The following is a 23952-nucleotide window of genomic DNA, read 5'->3' as shown; positions in this document are numbered from 1 at the left end:
ACATGATATTTTTGGGGGTAAAAAAGAAAAACTATGTTGTCCTCGCCATGAAGGTCACGCTTAATTTTTTCCTGTGGGCATATGTTCCAACAGTCAACCATATCAGGATCAGAAGGTACAGCGGCAACGCAGGCGAACGGTGAGAACGTTCCAGCTGCTCCAGCAGCGGTTCGATCAGGTGAGACACACACACCGACACACACACGCACACACGCACACACACACACACACACACACACACACACACACACACACACACACACACGGAATGCTAATGCGAGCCTCTTTTCTCATCTGCAGATTGCTCATATATATTTAATTTTACCAGTTTGTCTTTAATAGAAGATTTAATTCAATATTATTATAGTGTTGTAGTTCAGTCATTGAAAACTTCAAGCTTATAGTTTCCTTTCAGATTTGATATATTAGCATGCTTTACCACCATTACCGAGTAAATCCACTGGGCTGTCTGTCACAGTCTATGTGAGAGGTAACGGTTTTTCGGTGATAGCCTGTGTTGCTCAGTGATGCCTTCGAAATCAAGTCCTAGACAGATTCCACACAAGAGAAAGTTGTGCTCTCATTCAGGGCTGAGAGGGGAAAAAAGAGTTGTCTTTTTCATCTCTCAGCCCTGGTTGGGAAGTTCTCGCAGCTTCTTCTCAACAAGCATTTTTGTATGTGGTAGAAAAGACGAAATGATTTCCGCTCTCGCTTTTCTGCTGGCATGAGGAAGTACGTAAACCTATAAAGACATGCAAATGAATACTAATTTGTGGAAAGAGGAGTTTTCCCACTTGAATTAGTTGTATGAAAATGTCCTGACAAGAGGGAACTTGGTTGTTGTCATCATAATGTGAAAACAAATTACAGGCACTGATTTGGTCAAAGAAAATATTAGTAGCCACTGTGTTAATGAGTCATCGGAGGAAGAGGGAGTGAATGTCTGCAGGTTTTCAGAAGTCTTGTGTTGTCTCGTAGAAACATCGTGTCTCTGTCTTTAATCTCTTCAGATGATAGAGCAAAATCCACGCCTCCGCCCCCGTCAAAGACCCCTGAACTTACTAAAATTGACCCCATCCCCAGAGAGGCTTCCTCCCCTGACACAAACACTGAGACCCCCACGCCGCCACTTCTCATTGAAGAAGAAACAGCCCCTCTGAACACTATTCCCTCATTTACACCAAGCGCACCTGTTGCAGATGTGATGGACGCTCCCCCACTTCTACAGGAAGTCACGCCTCCCCCTCAATCTGCTCCCGAGGTACCCGCCTACCCCGCGCCCCTTCCAGACCCCGTCCCTGCCTCCAATACACAGGGCGGGTCAGACAAGAAAGCCACAGAGGTGGTGGAGGAGGTGGAGACCAGGGAAGAACAGGCTTGCGCCTCTCCGGACACGCCCCTCTCTCCTTCCTCCACGACAAACGGTGTAGCAGAGGCGGAGGCAGAGAAGCTGTCGGTCACATTACCGCCCTGCCAACTGGAGGCGCCCCTGGAGTCGCCCATCGCGCAGCCTGAGGAGCTCCGACTTCCGAACGGGTTGCCATTACCGGCCCCTCAAGACCCCGAGGTCCCTGTCGTCAGCACAGCCGAGCGCGACGACAGCCCGATCGCAGAGCCCGACGTCGAGCGGGATTCTGTCGCGCAGATTTGCGCTCCAATTGCTCAGGCAGTGCCTGCTCCAGCTCTCCAGGACACGCCCACACCCGTTTCCGAGCCGGTACTTGAACCTGCTGTCCAGGAAAGCCCTGAAGCAGCCGAGGAGCCGGAGCCCACTCTGCCCGAGGTAGAGGACCCAGCTCCGATCGTAGAACCAGACATCACTCCAGTAGAGCCCGACAACAAGGAGGAAACACCATCTCCTGTGGAGACGGTTTCCATAGAAGACAGCGCCTCTGAAACAGTGTCCAGCCCTCCCCCTCCTGCAGCAGAGGAGAGGGAGGACACCCCACCTCCTCAGCCCGCCGCCCCTGCCCTTGTAGAAACTGCTATGCAAGGTAAGTCCCCTGATCATTACTTTCTCAATCTGGTGAATAATACTAATCTGTGATCCAGTCTGACAGTGATAATCCTCCTCTGCTTTAAGACTCTGGTGTGAGATGTGAGTGTGGTTGTTTCCTTTAATGTAGCTGCTGTGTCCGTGCCAAAGAAGAAGAGGAAAATGAAGGATCTGAACAAAAAGGAAGCTGTGGGAGACCTCCTCGATGCCTTTAAAGAGGTGTGTATGGGCACTTCATCATCTCGTCTTTTTTTTTTTTTTTTACCTGTGTGTTCTGATGCTGCTGTTTCCAAAACCCAGTTTAAACTGGAGCAATAGGCAGTTCTCACTGATGTTCTACTTTTATACCAGGATGAGAGAATATGAGCAGAAGTTAAAGAAAACATGTCCTAACCTAATGAAGTGCGATGATGTTAAAGACACACTATACACAGAGGCGTCAAACAAATTTTAATTTAGGGGCCACATATAGCTTAATTTCATCTTGAGTGGGCCAGACCTGTAAAACACTTAAAAACACTGCCTTTACAGCCTTTAAGTTTAAACTTTGAAGTTTATCTTTGTTGTGGCACAGAGTATCTGTGATGAAAATCTCTATATTTTTTTGCTAAAACCAAACAAATAAACAATCTCAACATTGAGCCAATTTTAATGAATCCTTCTGGTGCAAAAGCTGTTACATTATGCAGGTTTTTCCCAAACTCACCCTGACAGCATTGCTTTGAGGATAGTTTGATAGCACCAAGGTAGCTATCTTTCATGGCAGCATCACTGATTTCCCAGAAGAAGAAAAAAAAGAAAAAAGTTTTCTTTGACATTTTTACCATTTGCTTGGTGGTTTGGAGGGCCAGATTGGAGTCTTTTGCCGGCCGGTTTTGGCCCACAGTGTTTATGTTTGACACCACTGGTTTAGAGCTGAAGAAGCTTTGCAGACTTTCCCACAGCCAGGCGATTAAAAAATTATGTAAGCTTCATTAACACATGGTCAAAACTATACGAATTCTGTTCCTATGATCTATATCTAACGGACAATGAATAGCGCATCCTAACTTTTATCTTAAACAGAAAACAAAGTGGGAACATCTCTTTACAAGACCTGAAGCATATCTGTGTACCCACAGTGAAAAAGCTAATGTTAAGAACTATTTAACCAGATAAGGACTAATGTTAACATTTTTCTCCCTTGTATTGAGAAATAATGAAGTGTCAGTATTGGCATCACAGTGAAGATTTAAAATTTGGTTCCTCAGATGATATTTGTGTGAACTTACATTTCCAACATTGTTTCCTGACCTAGGAGCAGGTGGTGGTCCCACCAGAGCCTGAGCCCGCCCCAACCCCGGAGCCTCAGCTCCCCGTCGCCTCTCCTCCTGCCCCAGAGGAGGCAGACCTGACCTGGGAGGACAAGGAGGACAAGGAAGACAAGCAGGACGCAGAGAACATCCAGCCAGACTCTCCCCAGCCGTCCGCCACTGACAAGAAGTACCAGTACAAAGCGGGTGGGTCCCTGAACTTTGACACGTTTCAAAACAACAATCTTATCTCGTTCACACTCCTCAGTTAGCAGTTTGTCATTCATTTGTGCATCAGTCAAGCCAAGGGAGTGGCCTTTTAACCTGATTCTGTTTACGAGTGTTCACTGGAAAATGACACTAATGTGAGAGCAAAACTTAACAATCCATCAAGCTTCATATTGGAGTAAAACTGGTCACATGGGTTTTATGTTGTGACTCTTTGACTTCTCTTGGGTTTTTATCACTAACATAACCCTGAACAAACTGCAGTTAATCAATCCTGCCTATATAATAGCGCAGGGATTCTCAATTGATGGGAAGTGACCCAAAACTAGGTCCCTGGCCTATTTTCAGTGTGTTTCTGGCTTTAATCTGTAGGAAAACCTTGAGATTAAAATCAGTGTAGTGTTGTGTAATCAGACTCCTTAACAGGAAGTACTGATCATGCTTTGTAATGTGAGATGACAACCAATACATTTCACAATAGCAAAGACCCTTAAGTTTTTTTAACATGCAAATTGAGCACAGTGAAACAGTGGTGTGACATAGGATGTGAAGAGTTTGAGCGAGCTAGGATTTTCATCATATTCAGAACAATTGAGGACAAGAAACCATCAGAAATGAAGCCGCATTTGAAATCAAAGATGATCAAAAATACCTTGAAAATACTGCAAAGCTATAAGTAATTACAAACATTCCAAGTTTTGCTTTGCTGTGTATTCACATCTCCCAACATGCTGCTGTCGAAAAGTAGAAAGTGTTTTGTTCTGAAAAGTCTTGTCATGTCCCCGTTTACAAGAACAATGGAAGCCACTCGACCCAGAGGAGAAGAAGAAATACGACAGGGAGTTTCTTCTGGGTTTGCAGTTCAACCAAGCCAGCATGAACAAGCCCGACGGTCTGCCGGCCATCAGTGATGTCGTCCTAGATAAGGTGCCAACACCACATACATCAGACACGGACATCATATGGCCATGTTTATGCTTTTACCCCTGCTTTACCGACCCTCAAGTGTCACTCGGAACTTCTGAATGAAATGAATATTGCTGTTATTATTGACTTTATTGCATCTGAAATGGTCACATTTTCCACATTATTGGCCATTATTACTATATTGGTTGGGTCTAGTTCCTTGGCCAGTGTTACGACTCACAGAGGGAGGGAACATACTTAAGGACACCGGAGACAAGAGGATGAGTTTGTAACACATTAAGTTTATATTTAATCTTAATTTAGCCGTTTCTCTACTTGGTTTTGACGGAGAAAACCCTTGTCCACCTGTCCTGGAAAAATCAGGGAAACAGGAAAAGTACTACCCAAAGGTGGGCGTGACTGCCCGGTCAAACAAACAAACTGGTGTGGCAATTGGTCAACCCTGCACAGAGCCGTAGAACCAGTACCGTCACCGGGCTAAGGGGGAATAAAAACCCCAGACTAGACCCGGAACGAAATAAAAAAGCGAAAACAGGACGGCCGGTATTTAAAAAACAAAACAAAAAAAACCTGCTTTGTATCAAGAGGTAATTCTTCATGTCAACTAATGTCTCGGTCCTCATTAGGAGTCCTAACTTTTCATGTGGACTTTTACGAAAATGAGTTGCCCACCCCTGCCACACAGGTTGCTTGAATTATCTTTTGTAGCATGAATTAATCTGACTCCGCTTTCGTCTTGTTCAGGCTAAAAAGACTCTTCTGCGGCAACTTGACCCGAGTCGCCTTCAAGGAATGAGCTGTGGACCCGACTTCACACCCTCATTCGCTAACCTGGGACGGCCCGGCATGGGAGGAGGTGGCAGAGGACCAGTAAGCGAACATCATCCCTGATGAAGGTAACAGATGATACAAGAATTGACATCTCTAACCACCCTTTGTCTCCTCCCACCAGCCTCCAGGCATGGGCATGGGTACAGGGATGGGCGGCCCGCGACGCTCCCAACAGATGCAGAGGAAAGAGCCGAGGAAGATCATAACCAGTGTGTCGCTCAGCCACGACATTCAGCTCAACAAGGCAGAGAAGGCATGGAAGCCCTCCACTGTAAAGGGGATAGCCCACAACCATGTGCCGGCGGCGGAGGAGGCGGTGGTGGTGGTGGTGGACAACGACCCGGAGAATCTGAAGAATCAGGAACTGTTCGGACATGTCCGCAGTATCCTCAACAAGCTGACCCCGCAGATGTTCCAAAATCTGATGAAACAGATGACGGCGCTCACCATTGACACCGAGGAGAGGTTGAAAGGCGTCATCGACCTCATCTTTGAAAAGGCCATCTCCGAGCCAAGCTTCTCGGTGGCCTACGCCAACATGTGCCACTGCCTTACCGCGGTGAGTGACGCCTCGGGCATCACAGATACGGTTCATCAGATTGAAATTCAATATTTTTGAGTTTGAAACTTGACCTAAATTAATTGAGTATCTTATACGGTGTAGTTGGGCTCTAGTGATGGCCTCGAGTTAGAGCCATGTGTCTGTGCCACTGATGGAAGTGATGGGATGAGGACCTGAGGAGTTTCTTTGATCCCAAATAAACTTTGCTCCCTTTTTTGTCTTTTTAGTTTCTCACATACGTTTTCTCTGCTCGTTCCAGCTTAAAGTCCAAGCCACGGATAAGTCGGGAGCCAATGTGAATTTCCGCACCCTGCTACTAAACAGATGCCAGAAGGAGTTCGAGAAGGACAAGGATGATATTGAGATCATTGAGAAGAAGCAGAAAGAGCTGGAAGCTGCTTCAGGGGTAAAGTTCTGAGTCATGAAATGTTGAATCCTGTACAATGACATGAAAGTACAATTATTTAAACTTTTGAGTTCAGAAAACACATTATTACTCAGGTTAGAGATCCAGGTTGTGATGTTGGACTTGAAAACCTCCAGCAGCGTTTCTCATTCTCCCTCTTTCTTGTGTAATTTCCCCCGACAGGATGAAGAGAAGCAGCGGCTCCGCGGGGAGCTGACAGACACTAAAGACAAGGCCCGGAGACGCTCGCTGGGAAACATCAAGTTCATCGGCGAGCTGTTCAAGCTCAAGATGCTCACAGAGGTCATCATGCACGACTGTGTTGTGAAGCTGCTGAAAAACCATGACGAGGAATCCCTGGAGTGCCTCTGTAGACTGCTGTCCACTATCGGGAAAGACCTCGACTTCAAGAAGGCCAAAGTACGCCACGCTCGCACAGTCACAGCCCCCATGTAGAAAATACCCTGGAGGACGAGTAAACTCCATAGTGGGATATCAATGCTGTAAAATGTATATTGCACATGTTGATATTGTGCGTACCTATACCTGTTGTTTTTTAGGTTTTTTTTTTGTATGACCATCTAGCGCAGGGGTGTTAAACATATGAGCCAGACTAGTAAACTAGTACCACAATGATCTTAAAATTAAAACTTAAAAGTTTTTCTTTGTTGTGGCACGTGATGAAAATCTTGTTATTTTCACAAAACCAAGCAATTACTACCAAAAATAACTACAATCTCAACATAAAGCCAATTTTATTGAAACCTTCTGGTGCAAAATACATTGAAATGTCCTGAAAACCACTTGTATAGTTGTTGCATTATTAATTGCATTAATCTGACATATAGATACAGAAGATCTGTCTGGTATTAGTTGTTCGTTAAAGTGGAATCCTCCGCCTACAGCCTTCCTTTCCCATGTTTATACCTCTAAATATTATGAAATAATATGAAAACTGCACCAGGTGATTTGTGATATTATTCAAAGGTGAGTTATTCACTTGTATGAGCATCAGGGCTGCAATTTAGACCAGGTGCAGGCACATAAGGGATAGGTGACTACAAACACTGCAATAGGGGCTGGTAGAGCAGTGGGTATGAAGCATGTTGACAGCCAGACCGCCACAGACTTTTCCCGTCGGCGATCGCTTAAAAATAAAGCACAAGAAAAGCTGCAGAAGAGGCTTTGGGAGCCTGTTTATTCTGCGAGTCTGCCTGTACCCAGACCCAATGGAAACCAGAATGGAAGAATTAGAATACAGTGTTAGATTCTGCTGGGCCAAGAGCTAAACTTAGGTAGTACCATCAGTCTACTGATTAATATACAATCACTGATTAATGAAGTGGATTATTTGGGACAATGGAGGATGGTAATCGGACCACTTCCTATGTGTACTGCAGGGTTTGTGCCAAACAACTGCTGCACAGTTAACCTTTTTCAGAAACACATCTTTCATGCTGTCTCAGACTTTGTATTAAGTGATTCTGACGTCCTTTATGTGATATTTTCAGCCCCGTATGGACCAGTATTTCCACCAGATGGAGAAGATTATCAAGGAGAAGAAGACCTCCTCCAGGATCCGCTTCATGCTACAAGATGTTCTGGAGCTGCGGCAGGTAAATCCACTGACAAACACAAGAGAAGCATCTTACTTTATGGGACTTTTCAAGTGTCATTGTGAAGACTTTAGGACCAAAAGGTGTTGAGATGAAAAGGCCTGCCAGTTCACAATCCATTGACATTCCATATTTTTCTGATAATTGTTTCGTTTTTAAAAAAAACAACTAGATATCATAGAAAAGCAATGTAACACCCACCCTTTCAATATGATTTGTAATATATTGTACTGTATAAACAGGAGTACTAATATGAAAAAATAAGATTTATTTATATATATATATATATTTACAATAAAAAAAACTATTTAAGTATCTATCGATAAAACTTTAAATCTTAATTTCCAAACATGAAAAGGCAAGGCAATTCTGGATTTTCTTGTTATTGGGATTTTAGATTTTCTAGTTGTGATCTCATTGCTCACCTTCTCCACCCCACCTCAGTGCACCTGGGTGCCCCGGAGAGGCGAGCAGGGTCCGAAGACAATCGACCAGATCCACAAAGAGGCTGAGCTGGAGGACCACAGGGAGCAGATGAAGGTCCAGCAGGCGATCATCTCCAACAAGAAGGAGTATGCTGGAGGCCCTGGCCGGATGGGCTGGGGAGGACCTGGAGGTCGCGGGGGTCCTCACAACCAGGGCCGTGGTTCCTCTCCCCAGGACGAAGGCTGGAACACAGTGCCCATCTCCAAGAACCGATCCATCGATGCCTCTCGCCTCAGCAAAATCACCAAGGTAGGAGAGGAATACAGTTTCTAACGGGGTCTATTGTTGATCACAGCATCAAATCATAAAAATTTAAGAACCGTCTTTTGTTTTTAGACTCCAGTTCTTGACTTTAGTAATCAGCTGCTGGCCCCCGGAGGTAAAGGCACATGGGGCAGCTGGGGTAAGGGCAGCAGCGGTGGCACCACTGCCAAACCAGCAGATTCTGGTAGGCTGTTCTCCTCTCATGATTTTCTTCACAAAATCTAAATCCGATCGTGTGAAACTCATCTTGTCATGATGTTTTTTTCTCCCTCAGGCTCAGATTCAGGCAGCCGTCAAGCCACCAGCACTCTGAACAGATTCTCAGCCTTGCAGCAGTCGTCAACCTCGCAGAGTTCCTTGATGGACTCAGACAGAAAAGTTCCTCAGAGGTGAGCGACAGCCAACTCCCGACGACACCAACTGAACCATCATGGTCCATGTTTTTTGTTTTTGTTTTTGTTTTTTTCCCCTTTCTAACTCCACGCTGCTGCTGTTTTGTCTCCAGAAACAGCTGGAATCAAGACCACAGTGATCGATTCGACCGCCAGGCCCGTGGAGGAGGCGAGCGCGCCGAGCGACGGGACGACCGGGACCGAAACCGGCTCCAGGTCACCAAGCGCAGCTTCAGCCGGGAGAATGAGGAGCGGAACCGTGAGAGAGAGCCGCGCGCTGCTGCCGATCCCGTCCGCCGGGTGGCGAGCATGACCGACGACCGAGGCAGCCGAGAGCGGGCCAGGAGCAAAGAGAGTGGTGGGTGAAGAGCAGAGAGAAATCTGAATTCTTCATGTCTAGTTTCTTAGTATAAGTGAGTATCCACTGAAGCAAAATATCCGACACAAGATGGTATATAATTTGATATTAACGATGGCGAGTACACAGAAAATCAAAGTTGCAATTGTAGTTATTGTCAATCTACTCGTTCAAGTGTAGAGGAATTACTTACTACGGCTGTAGTTTGCATGTGCAGTAGCAGCATTTCAGAAAAGTTGCATGTTTCTGTGTGAACAGTGAAGCGGGAGACGCCATCCACGCCTCCACCCCCCCCCACGCCCACCAAGCCGGCCTTGTCCGAAGAGGCGTTGGCGAAGAAGTCCAAAGCCATCATCGAGGAGTACCTCCACCTCAACGACATGAAGGTACACGATGGCCTCAAACCACCTCTAAACCAGCCGCTGTCTGTTGTCTGAGCCGCGTAATCACTCACAGAACTGAGACACTGTGTACAGATGGTTGATGCTTCATGACCGTGTGTTTTTGTGTGGTTCCCTTAACAGGAGGCTCTGCAGTGCGTTCAGGAGATGAACAGCACGGAGCTGCTCTTTGTGTTTGTACGGGACGGGCTGGAGTTGACTCTGGAGCGCAGCACCATCACCCGGGAGCGCATGGGCCTGCTGCTGCACCATCTCCTCAAGACTGGCGTCCTGCCCACACAGCAGTACTACAACGGGTCAGTGTAGAGCCCCGGCTCCACCTCCTGTTTCACACACACACGTCTTCTCTGAAGGACACTGCCGCCTGACATTTCTGTATATTTACATCTTCATTTTGAAGGCAGCTGAATTTACATTTCAGGTCTGTGTTTATGACCTGAACATTAGCACTGCAACAACAAAGTCAAATTAAATCAATAACATTTCTAATTTATTCCTATACATTTCACATTTCATAACGGTATTGTTAATGAGTTTTTGGTTTCACAAACGTGTGCTTACACCCAAGTAATTATACAAAAAGCAAACTTAAGAAGGCAGATCTTACCTGAAATTTCACCAGAAGAGAAATGTAAGCAAGTAAAGATCAATCAGACTGAGTAATCATCAACTCTTTCTTTGATCGACATTACTCCAGATCATTTCATTTTTTGACTTCAGGCTTTAGTTTAATAATAAGTTCCTGAAGAGCTATTTTTTTAAGCCTGATTCCTCCTCCTCCTCCTCCTCCTCCTTTCACCTTTAAATTAGCTCTGATGGCAGCTTCTTCTTGTTTGTGTGCTCAGGCTTGAGATGATCCTGGAGGTGGCTGAAGACATGGCCATAGACATCCCCCACTTCTGGCTCTACCTGGCAGAGCAGACCACTCCCATGCTACACGAGGGAGGCATCCCAATGGGAGATCTATTCAGGTCAGGGGTCAGGTCCTGACTGCAGCGAAACACACATGGACATGCTGGTTTGAAGGAGACTTTTCGGTTGGTTTGGGGTTGAACTCATGTGAGCTCTTTGGTCTGCAGGGAGATTTCAAAGCATTTGATCCCTCTGGGCAAAGCCGGAGTCCTGATGGCCCACATCCTCAATGTACTCTGCAAATCAATGGTGAGCGCTGCTTTTAGAAATGATAATCTGATGTTCCAATGAGAATTGAACCTGTTCATGATGTACAGTCCCTTCAGTCATCCCTTTGTCTCGCCAAACAGAGCCATAAAAAGGCGGGGACTATGTGGAGAGAGGCGGGCCTCCAGTGGAAAGACTTCCTCCCGGAGGACGTTGACGTCAACAAGTTTGTGACGGAACAGGTGAGTAGAAAGTGTTTGGATGTTACTGCCGGAGTCTCGGACTCATTTCATTGCCAGCTCACTTTGACCTCATCAAATTATAGCAAAATAACGCACAGCGCCGCGTTTTTCACTTTATATTTACCCGGTTAAGTATGAGTGCGTTCTTATAATGTTGACATTTATTCCACCTGAAATTTCTTGGACAAAAAGTGTCATCTGAAACCTTCTTTGACACAATGAGATGGCAACAGTTAAAATACTTCTAACAAATCTCTAATTAAAAGTCACATCATTTCCAAAATCAAACTCATTATTTGTGACTACCAGGGCATGAATGTTTTATCGAGTTCATAATAGCACAACAAGTTTCCTCAAGGTCCAGAAATGACAACAAAAACAACGTATTGGTTCATTTAAGATTAAAATGTTTCCCCCCTGAAAATGTTCTCAAATAAAAATGGGGTTGTCTTATATTCAGAGTCTAGTACCAACAACTTCCACACTGAAGCTGGTGTTGTGACTCTGCTGCATTTTTGGGATAAAATAGTGTCATCTGAAACCATCTTTGACGCAGTAAAACAAACCGTTTTCACTGCAGCATCGTCCTTCAACTGACCGGTTGCTTCTTTGTGTTTAAGTCGTGCAAAAGTGAAAATTTGTCGAATTTCAAAATGAAATCAAAGAAAACCTTTTGGAGGAGTCCACAAGTTATTTATTGATAAGCTGTCCAGACACTCTGTTGAGAGTTTTGCTTTCGCTGTATTATTATTATTGTAAATCTAATAAGTCTGAACTACAATGGACAAATAAAAAATTGCAGTAAATGTCTTATTTGCAATTTAACTTTGAATTGTCATCCCGTTTGCCAGATTCTACCGGCCCGTTTTGACCGGCAGGCCGCACGTTTCACACCTTGTAGTGAATAATAATGTAATATTGGCCATTTTAAATGTAATAGTACAAATCACTTAAAATTGTTGCATATTGCATGTTTGAGTAATTTAGTAATATTTTACAGTCTTAACTTTTTTTAAGGAGCTGCAGTAAAATGGTATTCAACAATAAACTATAGAATAATGACATCACGTGTTACAAACTGTGGGTGGGATTCATTCAGATTCTAGACATTAATGGATGAAATATCCACATGATTTCAGCTTAAACTGTAGAAAGTCTTTAGTGCAACTTGTTTATTCATAGTGGGGTTTTTCTTTTTTTAAGTTTGAACTGTAAATTAAACATAGAAATTGAAGTGGTGGAGAGGGACTGATGCAGGAAGCGTCAGAGGAGCTGATGGTGCTGCTGCTGCTCTGTTTGTGCAGAAGGTGGAGTTCACGCTGGGCGACGAGTCCGAGGGGGGTCCGACGAAGGAGCTGAGCGCCGCAGAGCTGAGAGAACAGCTGGAGAAACTCCTCCAGGACAAGGCCGACAACCAGAGGATCTTTGACTGGGTGGAGGTTCGTTTCAGTGCGATTTAGATCACGAGTATTCCCGGAGTTACTCACTTTACTAAAGTATTCGTGAGCTTGTCATGCTCTCTCATGTGCTGTTCAATGGAGTCTCTAAACTTAATTAATAGTCCGATGACGGATTCGCTCTTTAAACTCTAGTGACGTTACATTAGTCAATAGTTGGTGCTCACATGTTATTTTGATCGATTTGAGTTGATCAGACTTTATTGAAATCAGATACACAAGACGGCTCCTGACCTCAACTGCAAACCTCAACTTTGCAGTTTTCTATGTATAAATTCTATCCACCTCTGAAGAGCCAGAGCCACTGAAAACACGACTGAATGATGAGTTCTAAATAACTAAATGCTGAATTAGCAACATTAAAGGGTAGTTTAGTTTATTTCGGATAAGCGGGTACACAACAAAACAAAAATAAAATAACACAAACAAACATACCAAAGCAACACAAACAAAACTAAACTAGAAAATGTAACAGATAACTAAGTAAATAATGGCCTGACATATCCGATAAGGAGTAGGAAAAAGCAAAGCTTTTTTACTCCTGCCCCTTGTTCACCTCAATCAACAGTCATCCGTACGCCTGTATTTCATGTTTGATTCCTACTCTGCTCGTGTGTGTGTGTGTGTGTGTGTGTGTGTGTGTGTGTGTGTGTGTGTGTGTGTGTGTGTGTGTGTGTGTGTGTGTGTGTGTGTGTGTGTGTGTGTGTGTGTGTGTGTGTGTGTGTGTGTGTGTGTGTGTGTGTGTGTGTGTGTGTGTGTGTGTGTGTGCGCGCAGGCCAACCTGGATGAGCAGCAGACCTCCAACATGTTCGTCAGAGTGCTGATGACCTGCGTCTGCCAGGCGGCCATCATCTGTGAGTCACCTCCCCACCAAGATGATTTTGAGAAATCCACTCATACTGATCTCAGAGAGCAAACTCTTCCCTGGCAGGTGAGAATCCGTACAAGCTGGACACGTCTATGATCAAGCAAAGAGCCGGACTGCTGCAGAGATACCTGTCGGACGAGCAGAAGGAGCTGCAGGCTCTGTACGCCCTGCAGGCCCTCATGGTGGAGCTGGAGCAGCCTGCCAGTAAGCAGAACGCATTTCAGTATTTCTGCCGTTTCTGTGTGAACAGACACGGTCTTCAAAATGTTGTCATGTAACGAGGCATAGCTCAGTTGGTAGAGCACTCGTCTCCCAATCAGAAGGTTGCAGGTTCAATTCCCATCTCTGCCTGCCTATGTGCCAAAGTGTCCTTAGGCAAGACATTGAACCCCAAACTGCTCTCCATGTAAATCGCTGCTCACATGGTGGAAGATCGCTATATAAGTAAAGTCTATGTCTTTTTAAATGTTTGTATCAGTGATCGACTGAGTCATGGTAAAGTGGTCTTTACTGTGATTCGCTCCACGTGGGAACAGCAGCTGATTGTTTCTCGCAAATATATTCCAGATGAGTTACATCACAACGTCACAGCAGCTGAATTCAAGCTGTGTTTTTGATGTTTCGATACGTCGACGTTGTTGCATTACGATTAAACCGTCTCTACAACATGTAACCTCGGAGGTGTCTCTCCTCGCGTTTCAGATCTGCTGCGGATGTTCTTCGATTCGCTCTACGACGAGGACGTGATCAAAGAGGAGGCCTTCTACAAGTGGGAGTCCAGCAAGGACGCCGCCGAGCAGCAGGGCAAGGGCGTGGCCCTGAAGTCTGTCACCACCTTCTTCATTTGGCTCCGCGAGGCCGAGGACGAGTCGGACAACAGCAGCTAAAAGAAGCACGGTCGATTCAGATGAAAACCTGAATCAGCAAATTCCTTCTGCATAAACAGAAAAGAAAAACGAAAAAAAATAAATATTCTTCAACTGGGAGAGATTGTATTTTGGATCGAACGTTCGATCACTTTTTGTTTTTGTTTTGTTTTTCCTGCAAAACTGAATGTCTTTTTTTTTTTTTTTTTTTTTTAACTGAATACTCCTGAGAATAGATTTAAGAGAGAGGACTCCGAGCCGTGGGAGACGCCGGTAATGCTGTTTTTCTTCAGTATTCTCTTTTCAGATGGCTTCCCCCCCCCCCCCCCCCCATCTCGCCACGGCAACACTATTCAAGACTTTTTTTTGCTTAACGACCGACCTGCAGAAGGAGAAAACAAACTGTCAGTTCACATCTATATTTTTGGAGGACTTCACCCTTCATCATGCAGCGCGGCCACGTGTGCGGAGCTGCTCCTACACGGCATAGAGCTTCTTGTTTTCCAGTGTTCCCCACCCCTCCCCCTCCCCTTTCCGGGTTGGCTGATGCGTGGAGTGCGTGTTTTATAATAAAATACAAAACTATAAAGAGGGAGCGGTTTCCAGGATGGATGACGAGGGCGGGGTGCAGTAAACTGTCTGCTGTGGGGCATCGGGGTAACTGAGAGTGACCCCCCCCCCCCCCCAAAAGTCATTTGTGGACGTAGAAAAGCAGAGCGAGGCTGCAGCTTCCTCCTGGATTTTATTAAAGAGAAAGTATTGCTATTGAAACTTGAAGAAAAAAAACTAAAAACTTTAAAGAAAACAAAAAAGATAAACATTACGAAATCCTATGGCCTTTTTTTTTTTTTGTTGTCACTTCCATGAGTGGAAATATATTTCAGGAGAGTTGTGTAAATACCTGAATGAATAGGTTGTTTTTCTCCCAAAGAAATGATGCTAATGTAACACCAACACCCCCACCCCCCACCCCCACCCCCCCTCCCAGTTATCCCTCTGTATCCTGTATTTATATGTTGAGCTCCACAGCTGGCAGAAGGTGCTTGTAATTATCTCACCCGAATTCTTGATTACAGTTTAATTGAAAATGTGTAAATACTTTTTTGCTTTTCTTTATTAAAAAAAAAAAAAGATATTTAATTAAAGAAAATTAATGCCTCTTTTCACATCCAGAACTGGAAGAGATAATAAAGATTGTTGAGAATAATAAAAGCAGTTCGCCGGGATTGCCCCTCTCCTCTGTGGTGTCAGATGGTTAGTTGGAGATGTTTTTAGTTTTCTTCTTTTCTGCGTTTTATTACCAGATGAGGTTTTTTTTTCATCATCTGCCTGGAGCTGCCGGTGTTGATTCTTACCGGTCACTTATATATGACTCAGTATAGAACACCTTCACCTTCACCTTCACATCAGCATGGAAAGCTTCACTGAACCTTGATCGTAATAAGACATAGTATGTACCGTATATTCTAGACTATAAGTAACTCTTTATTTAGTTGTTTAGCTGATCATGGGATTTCGTGAAGCTATACGACTCGTATATTCACACGTGTCTTATACACCAGTGCCACTTCAAGGTTTTATTTTTCTTTATGGCAGTTTTTTGACGTGTGAATGATAATCCATTATGATAAATACGGTATCCCCACTAGCCACAGCAAAAGATCTGCTTCTAGTAAATGCAGTTGGGCACAATTATCCCAGGCATGTGGCGTTGAGAGTTGCATACAAGTGTTTCGCAAATGTTTTTATTTATTTATTTTTGATTTTCTAAATTCTGGGTCAGAAATGCAGCTCACAAGCCAGAACCAGCTCTCCCAGAGGGTCCATTCCAACCTGTGGAGTTACAAAGACGACGTCAGCTTTGACTTTTCTGATTAATTCACTGTTAGAATGTCACCGTTTTAGTGAGCAGCAGACTCACGTCACTGGCTGAGAGGTCAGCGATGCAACATTGAAAGCCGCCTTTCGAATTACCATCAAAGCTGTGTGATTTTTTTTTTTTTAAAACATGCATGTTCAAGGCTGCAAACTGATTTCATCCACTTTGCACTAGATTTCAATGATTTATCTGCAGTGTGTGTGTGTGTGCGTGCGTGTGTGCGTCATTTTACTGGACTAAATGTGACCACTGAGCTAAAGTGAAAGGAAGTTATTTTTTCTAAAAGGCTGAAACGGGATCCTGATGAATTTTGTCATTCTTATTGACCAGCTACAGTTTAAAGGTCAGGAGAGCCGCCGCTGCTGACACGTATCAGTTTGTCGGGGCCTGATCCTCATTAGCAGAGTGGAGACGCGTGTTCGGAGGGCGACGTTGCATAACTGCGAGCTGAGCCTGCAGGCAAGGCGTCTGTTATGCCCTCTGTGTGTTTCTGACCTGCTGCTTGCTTCACACGCTGAACTGAACTTGTGTTGCTGGACTTTTTGGGGAACTCCAGAGAGCGTGCTCCACCCCCTACCCCACCCTATCCCACCCCCAACTTAACAGACCTTGCAATGTTTTCTGTCTGCGAAGGTTTCCATTCACAGGAATCAAACCTGTCACTTTGTTCCAAACGTAGTGCTGATTTCCACATTTCCACATGTGCTGCACTCACATATCTGAATAGTGTTTGTGTTTTAGCCCAAATCTATTGAAGATTTTAAATGACTGAATAGGTTAAGTAACCTTTCATCAATACTGAAGGATTAAGACATTGAAGAGGTACAGGAGCTCAGTAGCCCTACTATAGGGTTCCGCTGCTTGTCTTCCTGGTGTGGAGAGGCCTCAGTGTCCCTCGCTTTCCCCCGAACCTGCCAGGAATAGAAAGTGTGACTCCGAAAGACAGCAAACATCAGTGTTCTTCCAGCTGCTCAGGCTGGTGGGTCATTGTGGACTCCACGGCTGGTCACACAACAGACCCGCAGTGTGTGTTGTAATCCAACCTCAGAGTAACCTCACCCTGAGCGAAGCCCTCGGTTTCAGGCGCTGGTATCAGCTTATCTGGCATGTTACGAGACCTGCTCAGTCCCTGCTGACACACCGCTCCACCTCGGGGAGGGGGGGGGGGGGGGTCTTATCTTTAACCTGCTTTCACTGGGCCGCGCTGTCACCGTCAGCTGGAGCTCGTTTCTTTCACATGTAATCCTTCCACTCTGTGTTTGAGCAGGGTATTGTGAGCGTTCATACTTTCCGTGAAAGCACAATCCTTCCAACACACGTCTGACTTTGCATTTCCCTTGAAAGACTCTGTGATATGCTTGTTTTTTCTGGCGTGTCTGTGCTGTAACTCTGATGAATACACAGGTTCTGGCCATTGACACGCTCTCAACACATGAATATACCTCCAGCCTGCTTGTTTAAAAGACATTTTTGTATGATTGCTCACCTCCGTGATGGTTTGAAGATAAGGCATTTAAAAAAAAAAACAACCTTAGTAATGCTTTTCCTCTGAGCTGCAAAGGGATTCCAAAGGCTTGAGGAAGCGGTCTGCAACCTTTCCAGGATTTAGTCTTTCTTTGAGATGTGGTTTGAGTGAGGCAGGTAAATCTCAAAAGACACTGAATCATAAAAACCGGGCCAGCTGCCTTCATGTGTGCCAGTTCTGTAATCCCAGCAAGTTTGTAGGTTTACTTTTCAAGAGGTGTGCTGTGAGGATGAAGGCTTACCCACAGGTTTTTAGGTAAACTTATATTACCTCAACCCACAGCTTGTGAGAACAGTTTGGTCGATATAATGGATTTGGCAACGGTTTTGTTTCCAACATAACGATGGCTGGTCGTTCAATCAGACAAATGATTTTTAGAATTAGACATTTTCTAGTTTTTATTTTCATGAATATTTAAGAAAAGGATTATTCACAATGGAAACTAAGTACAATACATTAGTCTCAGTTAGGGATGGGAATTGATAAGCTTTTTCCGATTCCATTTTTTGATTCTGATTAACGATTCAATTCTTTATCGGTTCTCATCGATTTATTTATTTTTTTAAAGAATAAACAAGTAGATTAGGAGGGGTGGGAATTGCTAAGATTTTATCAATATCAATGCCACTGTCAATTCTGCTTTTCAATCCAATTCCTTATCAATTCTCCTCACGATTCCTGAGGATTTTTTTGAGGGGAAAAAAAGTAGTTTTACAGTCTTCTGCACCAAAAGGAAAAACTTAATTTTTTCTAAACATGAAACTTGAATTATAATTTTTCCCTTTAAAAACAACAGTCAAATGTGTATTTGCCTTCATTGGATGAATTTACACTTTTTCGAATTTTGCGCTGTTGACAAGTTAACCCTTTCTGGGAGGTCGGAGACTGGAGAGGAATGAGGAGTGACGGAGGAGGAGGAACTCGTTCTGCAGGGAATGCTGTGTTTTCATATTGTGTTGGTGCTTTTTGAGGGGATTTTCAACACAGAATGATCTAATACATAGACAGAGTAGTTATTCTCTACTAGATTGTGTATGTCTACACAGTAGACATACTCTAGTAGATTGTTTACTATGGGGTGAAAACTAGAGGCTCTATATAGTGAAGATCTACTAGCTGTCGGCACGTTGGAGCAGACGTTCACGACACGGGACAGATTAACGGCAGAGGTAATTTATTAAAAGTCCCTCATCAGTCCTCCGACAGGACATTTCTTCACCGAATGGACCGTCTTCAGGAGCCACACAGCGTGGTGCTCTGGGGGAGGTGATGGAGGCCGGAGGTGGAGCTCAGGGAGTCACGGTGCAGGTTGTTTTAACTGTCAGAGTAAACCGGAGTACCGGAGGAGAACCAGTACACGGAGAGAGAGAGAGAACATGAAAACTCCACACAGAAAGGCTCCTGCCGGGATTTGCACCGAGACTTTTTTTTTTTTTTTTTTAACTGGACCTTGTGGCTGTGGACTCTGTGGATTCAGGACGTGGTGAGTGGAACATGTATTACCGTATCCTATTATTTAGTCGTTTATCGTCTCCCACTTTAGACCTTCTTCCTCCATGTTTTCTCCTGGTTGAGGAAGGTCTGCGTCGCATAGTGTGACGTCATGCAACGCGACTTGACTTCGTGCTGGGAAATGAATCGTTAAGAAGAATCGAACACATCTAAGGATGAACGATTCCGATGGAATTGATCAATTAGAACCGGTTCTAAGTCAGAACCGGTTTTCGATTCCCATCCCTAGTCTCAATATAACCCCATCATATGAGAGATTCCAGGCGAGACAAGGACGATCAGAACCTTCTTTGTGGTTCTGGTTCAGGACTGGCCTGTCAAACCCTCATTCTTCCTGCTCAATCAAGTGTGGACCCTCCACTTTGCACAACGTTTTCAAGTTAAAATGGACATTTTAAAATATGTGTGATTTAAGTCAATATAATGCTTTTCTGTTAATTGTATAATATGTCAATTTTTTATATATTTTTTAAGAGGGACTTTACACTGACTTTTAAGTATTTAAATATCCTTAGGTGACCATTGGGTATTTGGTATTTCCATCAATATCAAATAAAGGCAGTTTTTAACTTGGAAAATTGAAGTTCTACATCTTGTCTGCTACAGTCTGGTACGAAGACAGCATGTTTGACACCCCTGCTCTAGGCTCCTCATTTTGGAGTCCAACTATAGTTACTTATTCAAAATCTGAAGGAATAATATCACCTGAAGTAGCTCTTGTAACCATTGGAGTCAAAGTGCTTCTGCATGTGAGACGTAAAGAACATGAGACATTTCCGATTAATCCAAACCGCAGATCCAAGGCCAACCAAAACAGAAGAACCTTGAACCTATTGTGGAGCATGAAGGTTTGTTTTCCAGATTCTTCGAAACGTCAGAGACACACATGTCCCTCCTCACGGCCACCGTGGCCGAACTTCAGTATTTGCACACCAGGGGGAGCTATTGTACTGTGTATATCCCACACAGTCAGTAGTGGCTGTTCACAGCAGCTCCCAAATGCAAAAGACGGCAAGTCATTCCCCTTCATGCTGGAGGTCTCATTTCTAAAGAGTCCAGAGTTAAAGACTTTAATAGCACAATTGCTTGTAGCCTGGCTGCACTGACTGCTGTGATGTGATGAAAAACAAAGACTTCACGCAAACAGGAGCAGCAGCTGGAGAAGTAAAAGTAGTAGTGGTATAGAACAAAAAGATGTTGAAACCTTGTGTGCACTTTTCTATTTTGCAACTTACGAAGAAAAAAGGAGCAGAAGCGCTGTCATGAGTGTAAAGATTGATATTTTCCCACTTTGTTTCGACTCTTACGAGACGCGTTTACACAGCAGCGTCTTGAAAACGATGTCCGTTTACGTGGAGATGGCAGAAAGTCTGAAAACAATGTAGTTCGCATGCAGGGCCACAAGTTGGTGCTGTTAGCTGTTGTTGTAAGGAAACCATACAATGTTTTCGAGTGAATACAGAAAGCTTTTGTTGTGTTTCGGGGGTCAGTTTACATGACAGCGACGCTCGAAGCTACTGAAAATGCAACTTTTCTCTGTAGAAATGGGAATTAATATTACTGTTAATGTTTATCACATATTGTTCTCTGCACATGTGTGTGGTTTCACTTCAAAAATCATGATAAAAACTAACAGCAGCCACTTGTGGAACTACATGCTAACTCCATCATTTTCAGCATTTCTATTTCCACGGAAAGAAAATGTAAATAAAGATACCTTTTCATTTGAAATGTTACATAAACTGCGCCTGAGAGGAGCGTCAAGGTACGTGAATGCCTATACAACATATAAATGAAAACTTCCTGTTTTCTAGCTTTGAAAGAAGAGACTGTTGGAGCTGTAAAATTGACTTTTCTGACCGTATTTCGGTGCATTTACAATAGGATCTGTTTGCCTGCATTAATTTCTAGCTTGGCCGCCTGAGGTGTTTCTCTCCTCGTTTTATCTTCTCTTCCTCCTCCACCTCTGTCACCTCTTCATCTCGCAGGATTTGCACTGGAGGTCGCTGATAAAACCCAACTGAGGTCACCTCTCTGCCCCCAACTCAACAGCCACAGCAGCAGCAGCAAATCCCAAGACACACACACACACACACACACACACACACACACACACACACACACACACACACACACACACACACACACACACACACACACACACACACACACACACACACACACACACACACACTCCACAAATGTTCTCTTAATGGAGAGGCTTTACGTGGGAGACTGTAATGAAAGCAAACATAAGTATGGAAACACATTATATTTGCATATTCATTGTCTTGTAATAGCTCCAAAGCACATCACCGGTGTTGTGGGAGCAAGTTATGTCAAATTTTTTTTTCCATTTTGTCAGTTTTATCCCTGGCAGGAGGTGGGGTAAGGTCAACCAGATATTCCTGAACAGTTTGGCGGCTGCAGGGTGAAACTTCAAAATCCAACAGCATCCGTTAATCTGGATAGCAGCTGTTTCCATCAAACTTCAAGCAACTTAAGGTCACTATTCAACCTCACGTACAAGTTTTAGGACTGCGGGGGGAACCTGGAGAAAACCCACATATGCATAGGAAGAACATGCAAACCACACATAGATAGGCCATTAGTGTGCAACACGTTTTAGCTCAGGGGCCACATCCAGCCCAAGTTCATCTTGATTGGGATGGAGCAGTAATCTAGTGCCATGATAACGTTTCATTCTATACCTGAAAGTTTATCTTTGTGGTGGAGCGGAGTATACATGATGGAGGTGTCTGTGCTGTGGCTAAACCAAACAATTACTCTGGAAAATGACTACAATCTCAATATAAAGTCAGTTGTATTACCTTCTGGTGCAAAATACAGTGAAATGTAAAGAAAAACCAAAATAAACTTGACCATGTTTCTCGCTTATTCAACACTTGGAGTGATCTTGTGTTGACTGAGCTGCATGTGATGTTCGTTGTGCTTCAAATTGCTTCCATGACCTATTTTTTCCCCCACAAAGGACCACCTGCAGTTACACACACACACACACACACACACACACACATGTCACAGTAAAGCATCGTCCCGAATCATAAGGCCACAGCAGATGGTCGGGCCTGCGTGCAGCAGTTGTCCGACCTGCCGGCTGCTGAGATCCACACCGATGAGGACAACGTGTGGTCAGGACTCGTCAACAGCATCACTGACAACATGTCTGTGTGCATCAAGTGCGCTGCAGCGAGACTGTCAGCTGCTCCCGGGAAAGCCTGCAGTGGAAGTTTGGCTCTGGTCGCGAAATCTCATGTTTCCCCCGGGAAGACGAAAGAGACAGAAAACAAAAAAATGAATGTTGAATAAAAGCCCTTTCATTGAAATCCTGAATGTGGAGGTGGAGCAGCAGTGCTGATCTAACCTAACATATTGGAGTCTGTTAGTCAGAACGTCCAATAAGGAAATGTCCAGATTTGTGAGTTTTGTGATTCACTTAAGAGGGATGACCGTGTCAAATGCTGAACCGAACTCTATGAGCAGTGTTTTCCTGCGCATAACCGTATTGTCCAGCTGCGAGAGGCCGAGGAGTGTCCAGTGTCCATATTCACGGAGCGTCTCAGGGAGCTCCTCTCTTAGTCTAACACTTCCTAGCAGGGGATTCTTAGCTTAAAAGTGATTCAGGAAGTGTCTAAGAGTAACCCTGAGCAAGGAGTTGACAGCAACCTTTATCTTAGTGAGGAGGTGTGGTTGACCCCGTTGCTATGTATGATGCAGTTTGCTGAAAGCTGATTGGTTGTTGGAGAAAAGAAGACAGGAAAAAAAGCCTCTGTGCTCCTTGGCCGTATTCACAAAGCATCCTAAGGCTGAAAGCAGCTCGCAGTGAAAAATCGTAGAATTCCTAGAAATTTAAGACCTTTCTTAGAATTTTTCCTTACTAAGATAAAAGTAATTCACAAAGCATCTTAAGCCCTGAGAGAGCTCCTAAGGCGGAAACCGCTAAGAGTAGTGAGGAGGACTTTTAAGAAGACCTAAGAGTTTCTTAAACAGACAAGATGATGGAAAGACGAAGAGAAAGGAAAGATGTTCTCCGTTTGTTTAATCAGTGTAACCGCGCTTTGTGCGTACAATTTTTTTGTAGAAGGTGTAAGAAACTCTGCTGATGTGTCCGTGATTCTGCCTGCAGATGAGGAGTGTTGTCCAGATCCTGGGGCAGCCATCAGACCACCAGCTGTCTCAGGGAATGTATACAAACTCCATGTTCACCAAGGAGGAGGTCAGCGATGACGGCCCAAGATGGCGCCTCATGGTAAAGTAACTTTTTCCTTTTGGACTTTGGTTTAATAATCTTACTGGGAACATTTCTCAAACAGTTGTGATATTTGTGTTCCTGCAGACTCCTGACGAATACTCTGCGGTGAACGCCACCCCAGCACGAAGCGAGGAGGACCGTTTTGAGTTCCCCGGCGGCCTGAATGACCTCATGGATGTCAGTACTGTCTCACGGCTTCTGTCTTCTTCACTTTCTTACATCCAATTTAATTAGTACATTTTGTACATTCTTTATAGTTTAAAGCTCATTAAATGTCACACATACAACTTTCATGTAACTTGATCTCTGAAAGAAAATGCTTTGGAACATTTGTTATGGGTGGCAAAGTCAATCATTTCAACTACTTGGACAACTAGAAAAAGGAGATATTACCGTAATTTCAGGACTATAAGCTGCTGCTTTTTTCACACATTTTGAACAATGACGTCGCA

General features: G+C 44.2%; 1 protein-coding gene across 1 annotated transcript in view; it reads left to right on the top strand.

The window, feature by feature from the left end:
- Positions 1-15029, top strand: part of eif4g1b (eukaryotic translation initiation factor 4 gamma, 1b) — a 42051-nt gene extending 27022 nt beyond the window's left edge. The window contains exons 11-33 of the mRNA XM_080459502.1: positions 94-178; positions 1011-1994; positions 2127-2215; positions 3294-3495; positions 4310-4443; positions 5188-5313; positions 5396-5833; positions 6096-6242; positions 6426-6662; positions 7754-7858; positions 8303-8593; positions 8681-8792; positions 8883-8997; positions 9114-9358; positions 9617-9744; positions 9883-10055; positions 10605-10730; positions 10839-10920; positions 11022-11120; positions 12425-12559; positions 13353-13431; positions 13509-13649; positions 14148-15029. Of these exons, the coding sequence (XP_080315628.1) occupies positions 94-178; positions 1011-1994; positions 2127-2215; positions 3294-3495; positions 4310-4443; positions 5188-5313; positions 5396-5833; positions 6096-6242; positions 6426-6662; positions 7754-7858; positions 8303-8593; positions 8681-8792; positions 8883-8997; positions 9114-9358; positions 9617-9744; positions 9883-10055; positions 10605-10730; positions 10839-10920; positions 11022-11120; positions 12425-12559; positions 13353-13431; positions 13509-13649; positions 14148-14332 (4458 nt within the window). The 3' untranslated portion in view covers positions 14333-15029. The remainder of the gene's footprint in view (positions 1-93; positions 179-1010; positions 1995-2126; positions 2216-3293; positions 3496-4309; positions 4444-5187; positions 5314-5395; positions 5834-6095; positions 6243-6425; positions 6663-7753; positions 7859-8302; positions 8594-8680; positions 8793-8882; positions 8998-9113; positions 9359-9616; positions 9745-9882; positions 10056-10604; positions 10731-10838; positions 10921-11021; positions 11121-12424; positions 12560-13352; positions 13432-13508; positions 13650-14147) is intronic.
- The last annotated feature ends 8923 nt before the right edge of the window (positions 15030-23952 follow it).

The sequence above is a fragment of the Lipophrys pholis genome (assembly GCF_963383615.2).
Source record: "Lipophrys pholis genome assembly, chromosome: 3".
In the NCBI taxonomy this organism is placed as follows: domain Eukaryota; kingdom Metazoa; phylum Chordata; class Actinopteri; order Blenniiformes; family Blenniidae; genus Lipophrys; species Lipophrys pholis.
This window is presented reverse-complemented; position numbering and strand designations above follow the sequence as displayed.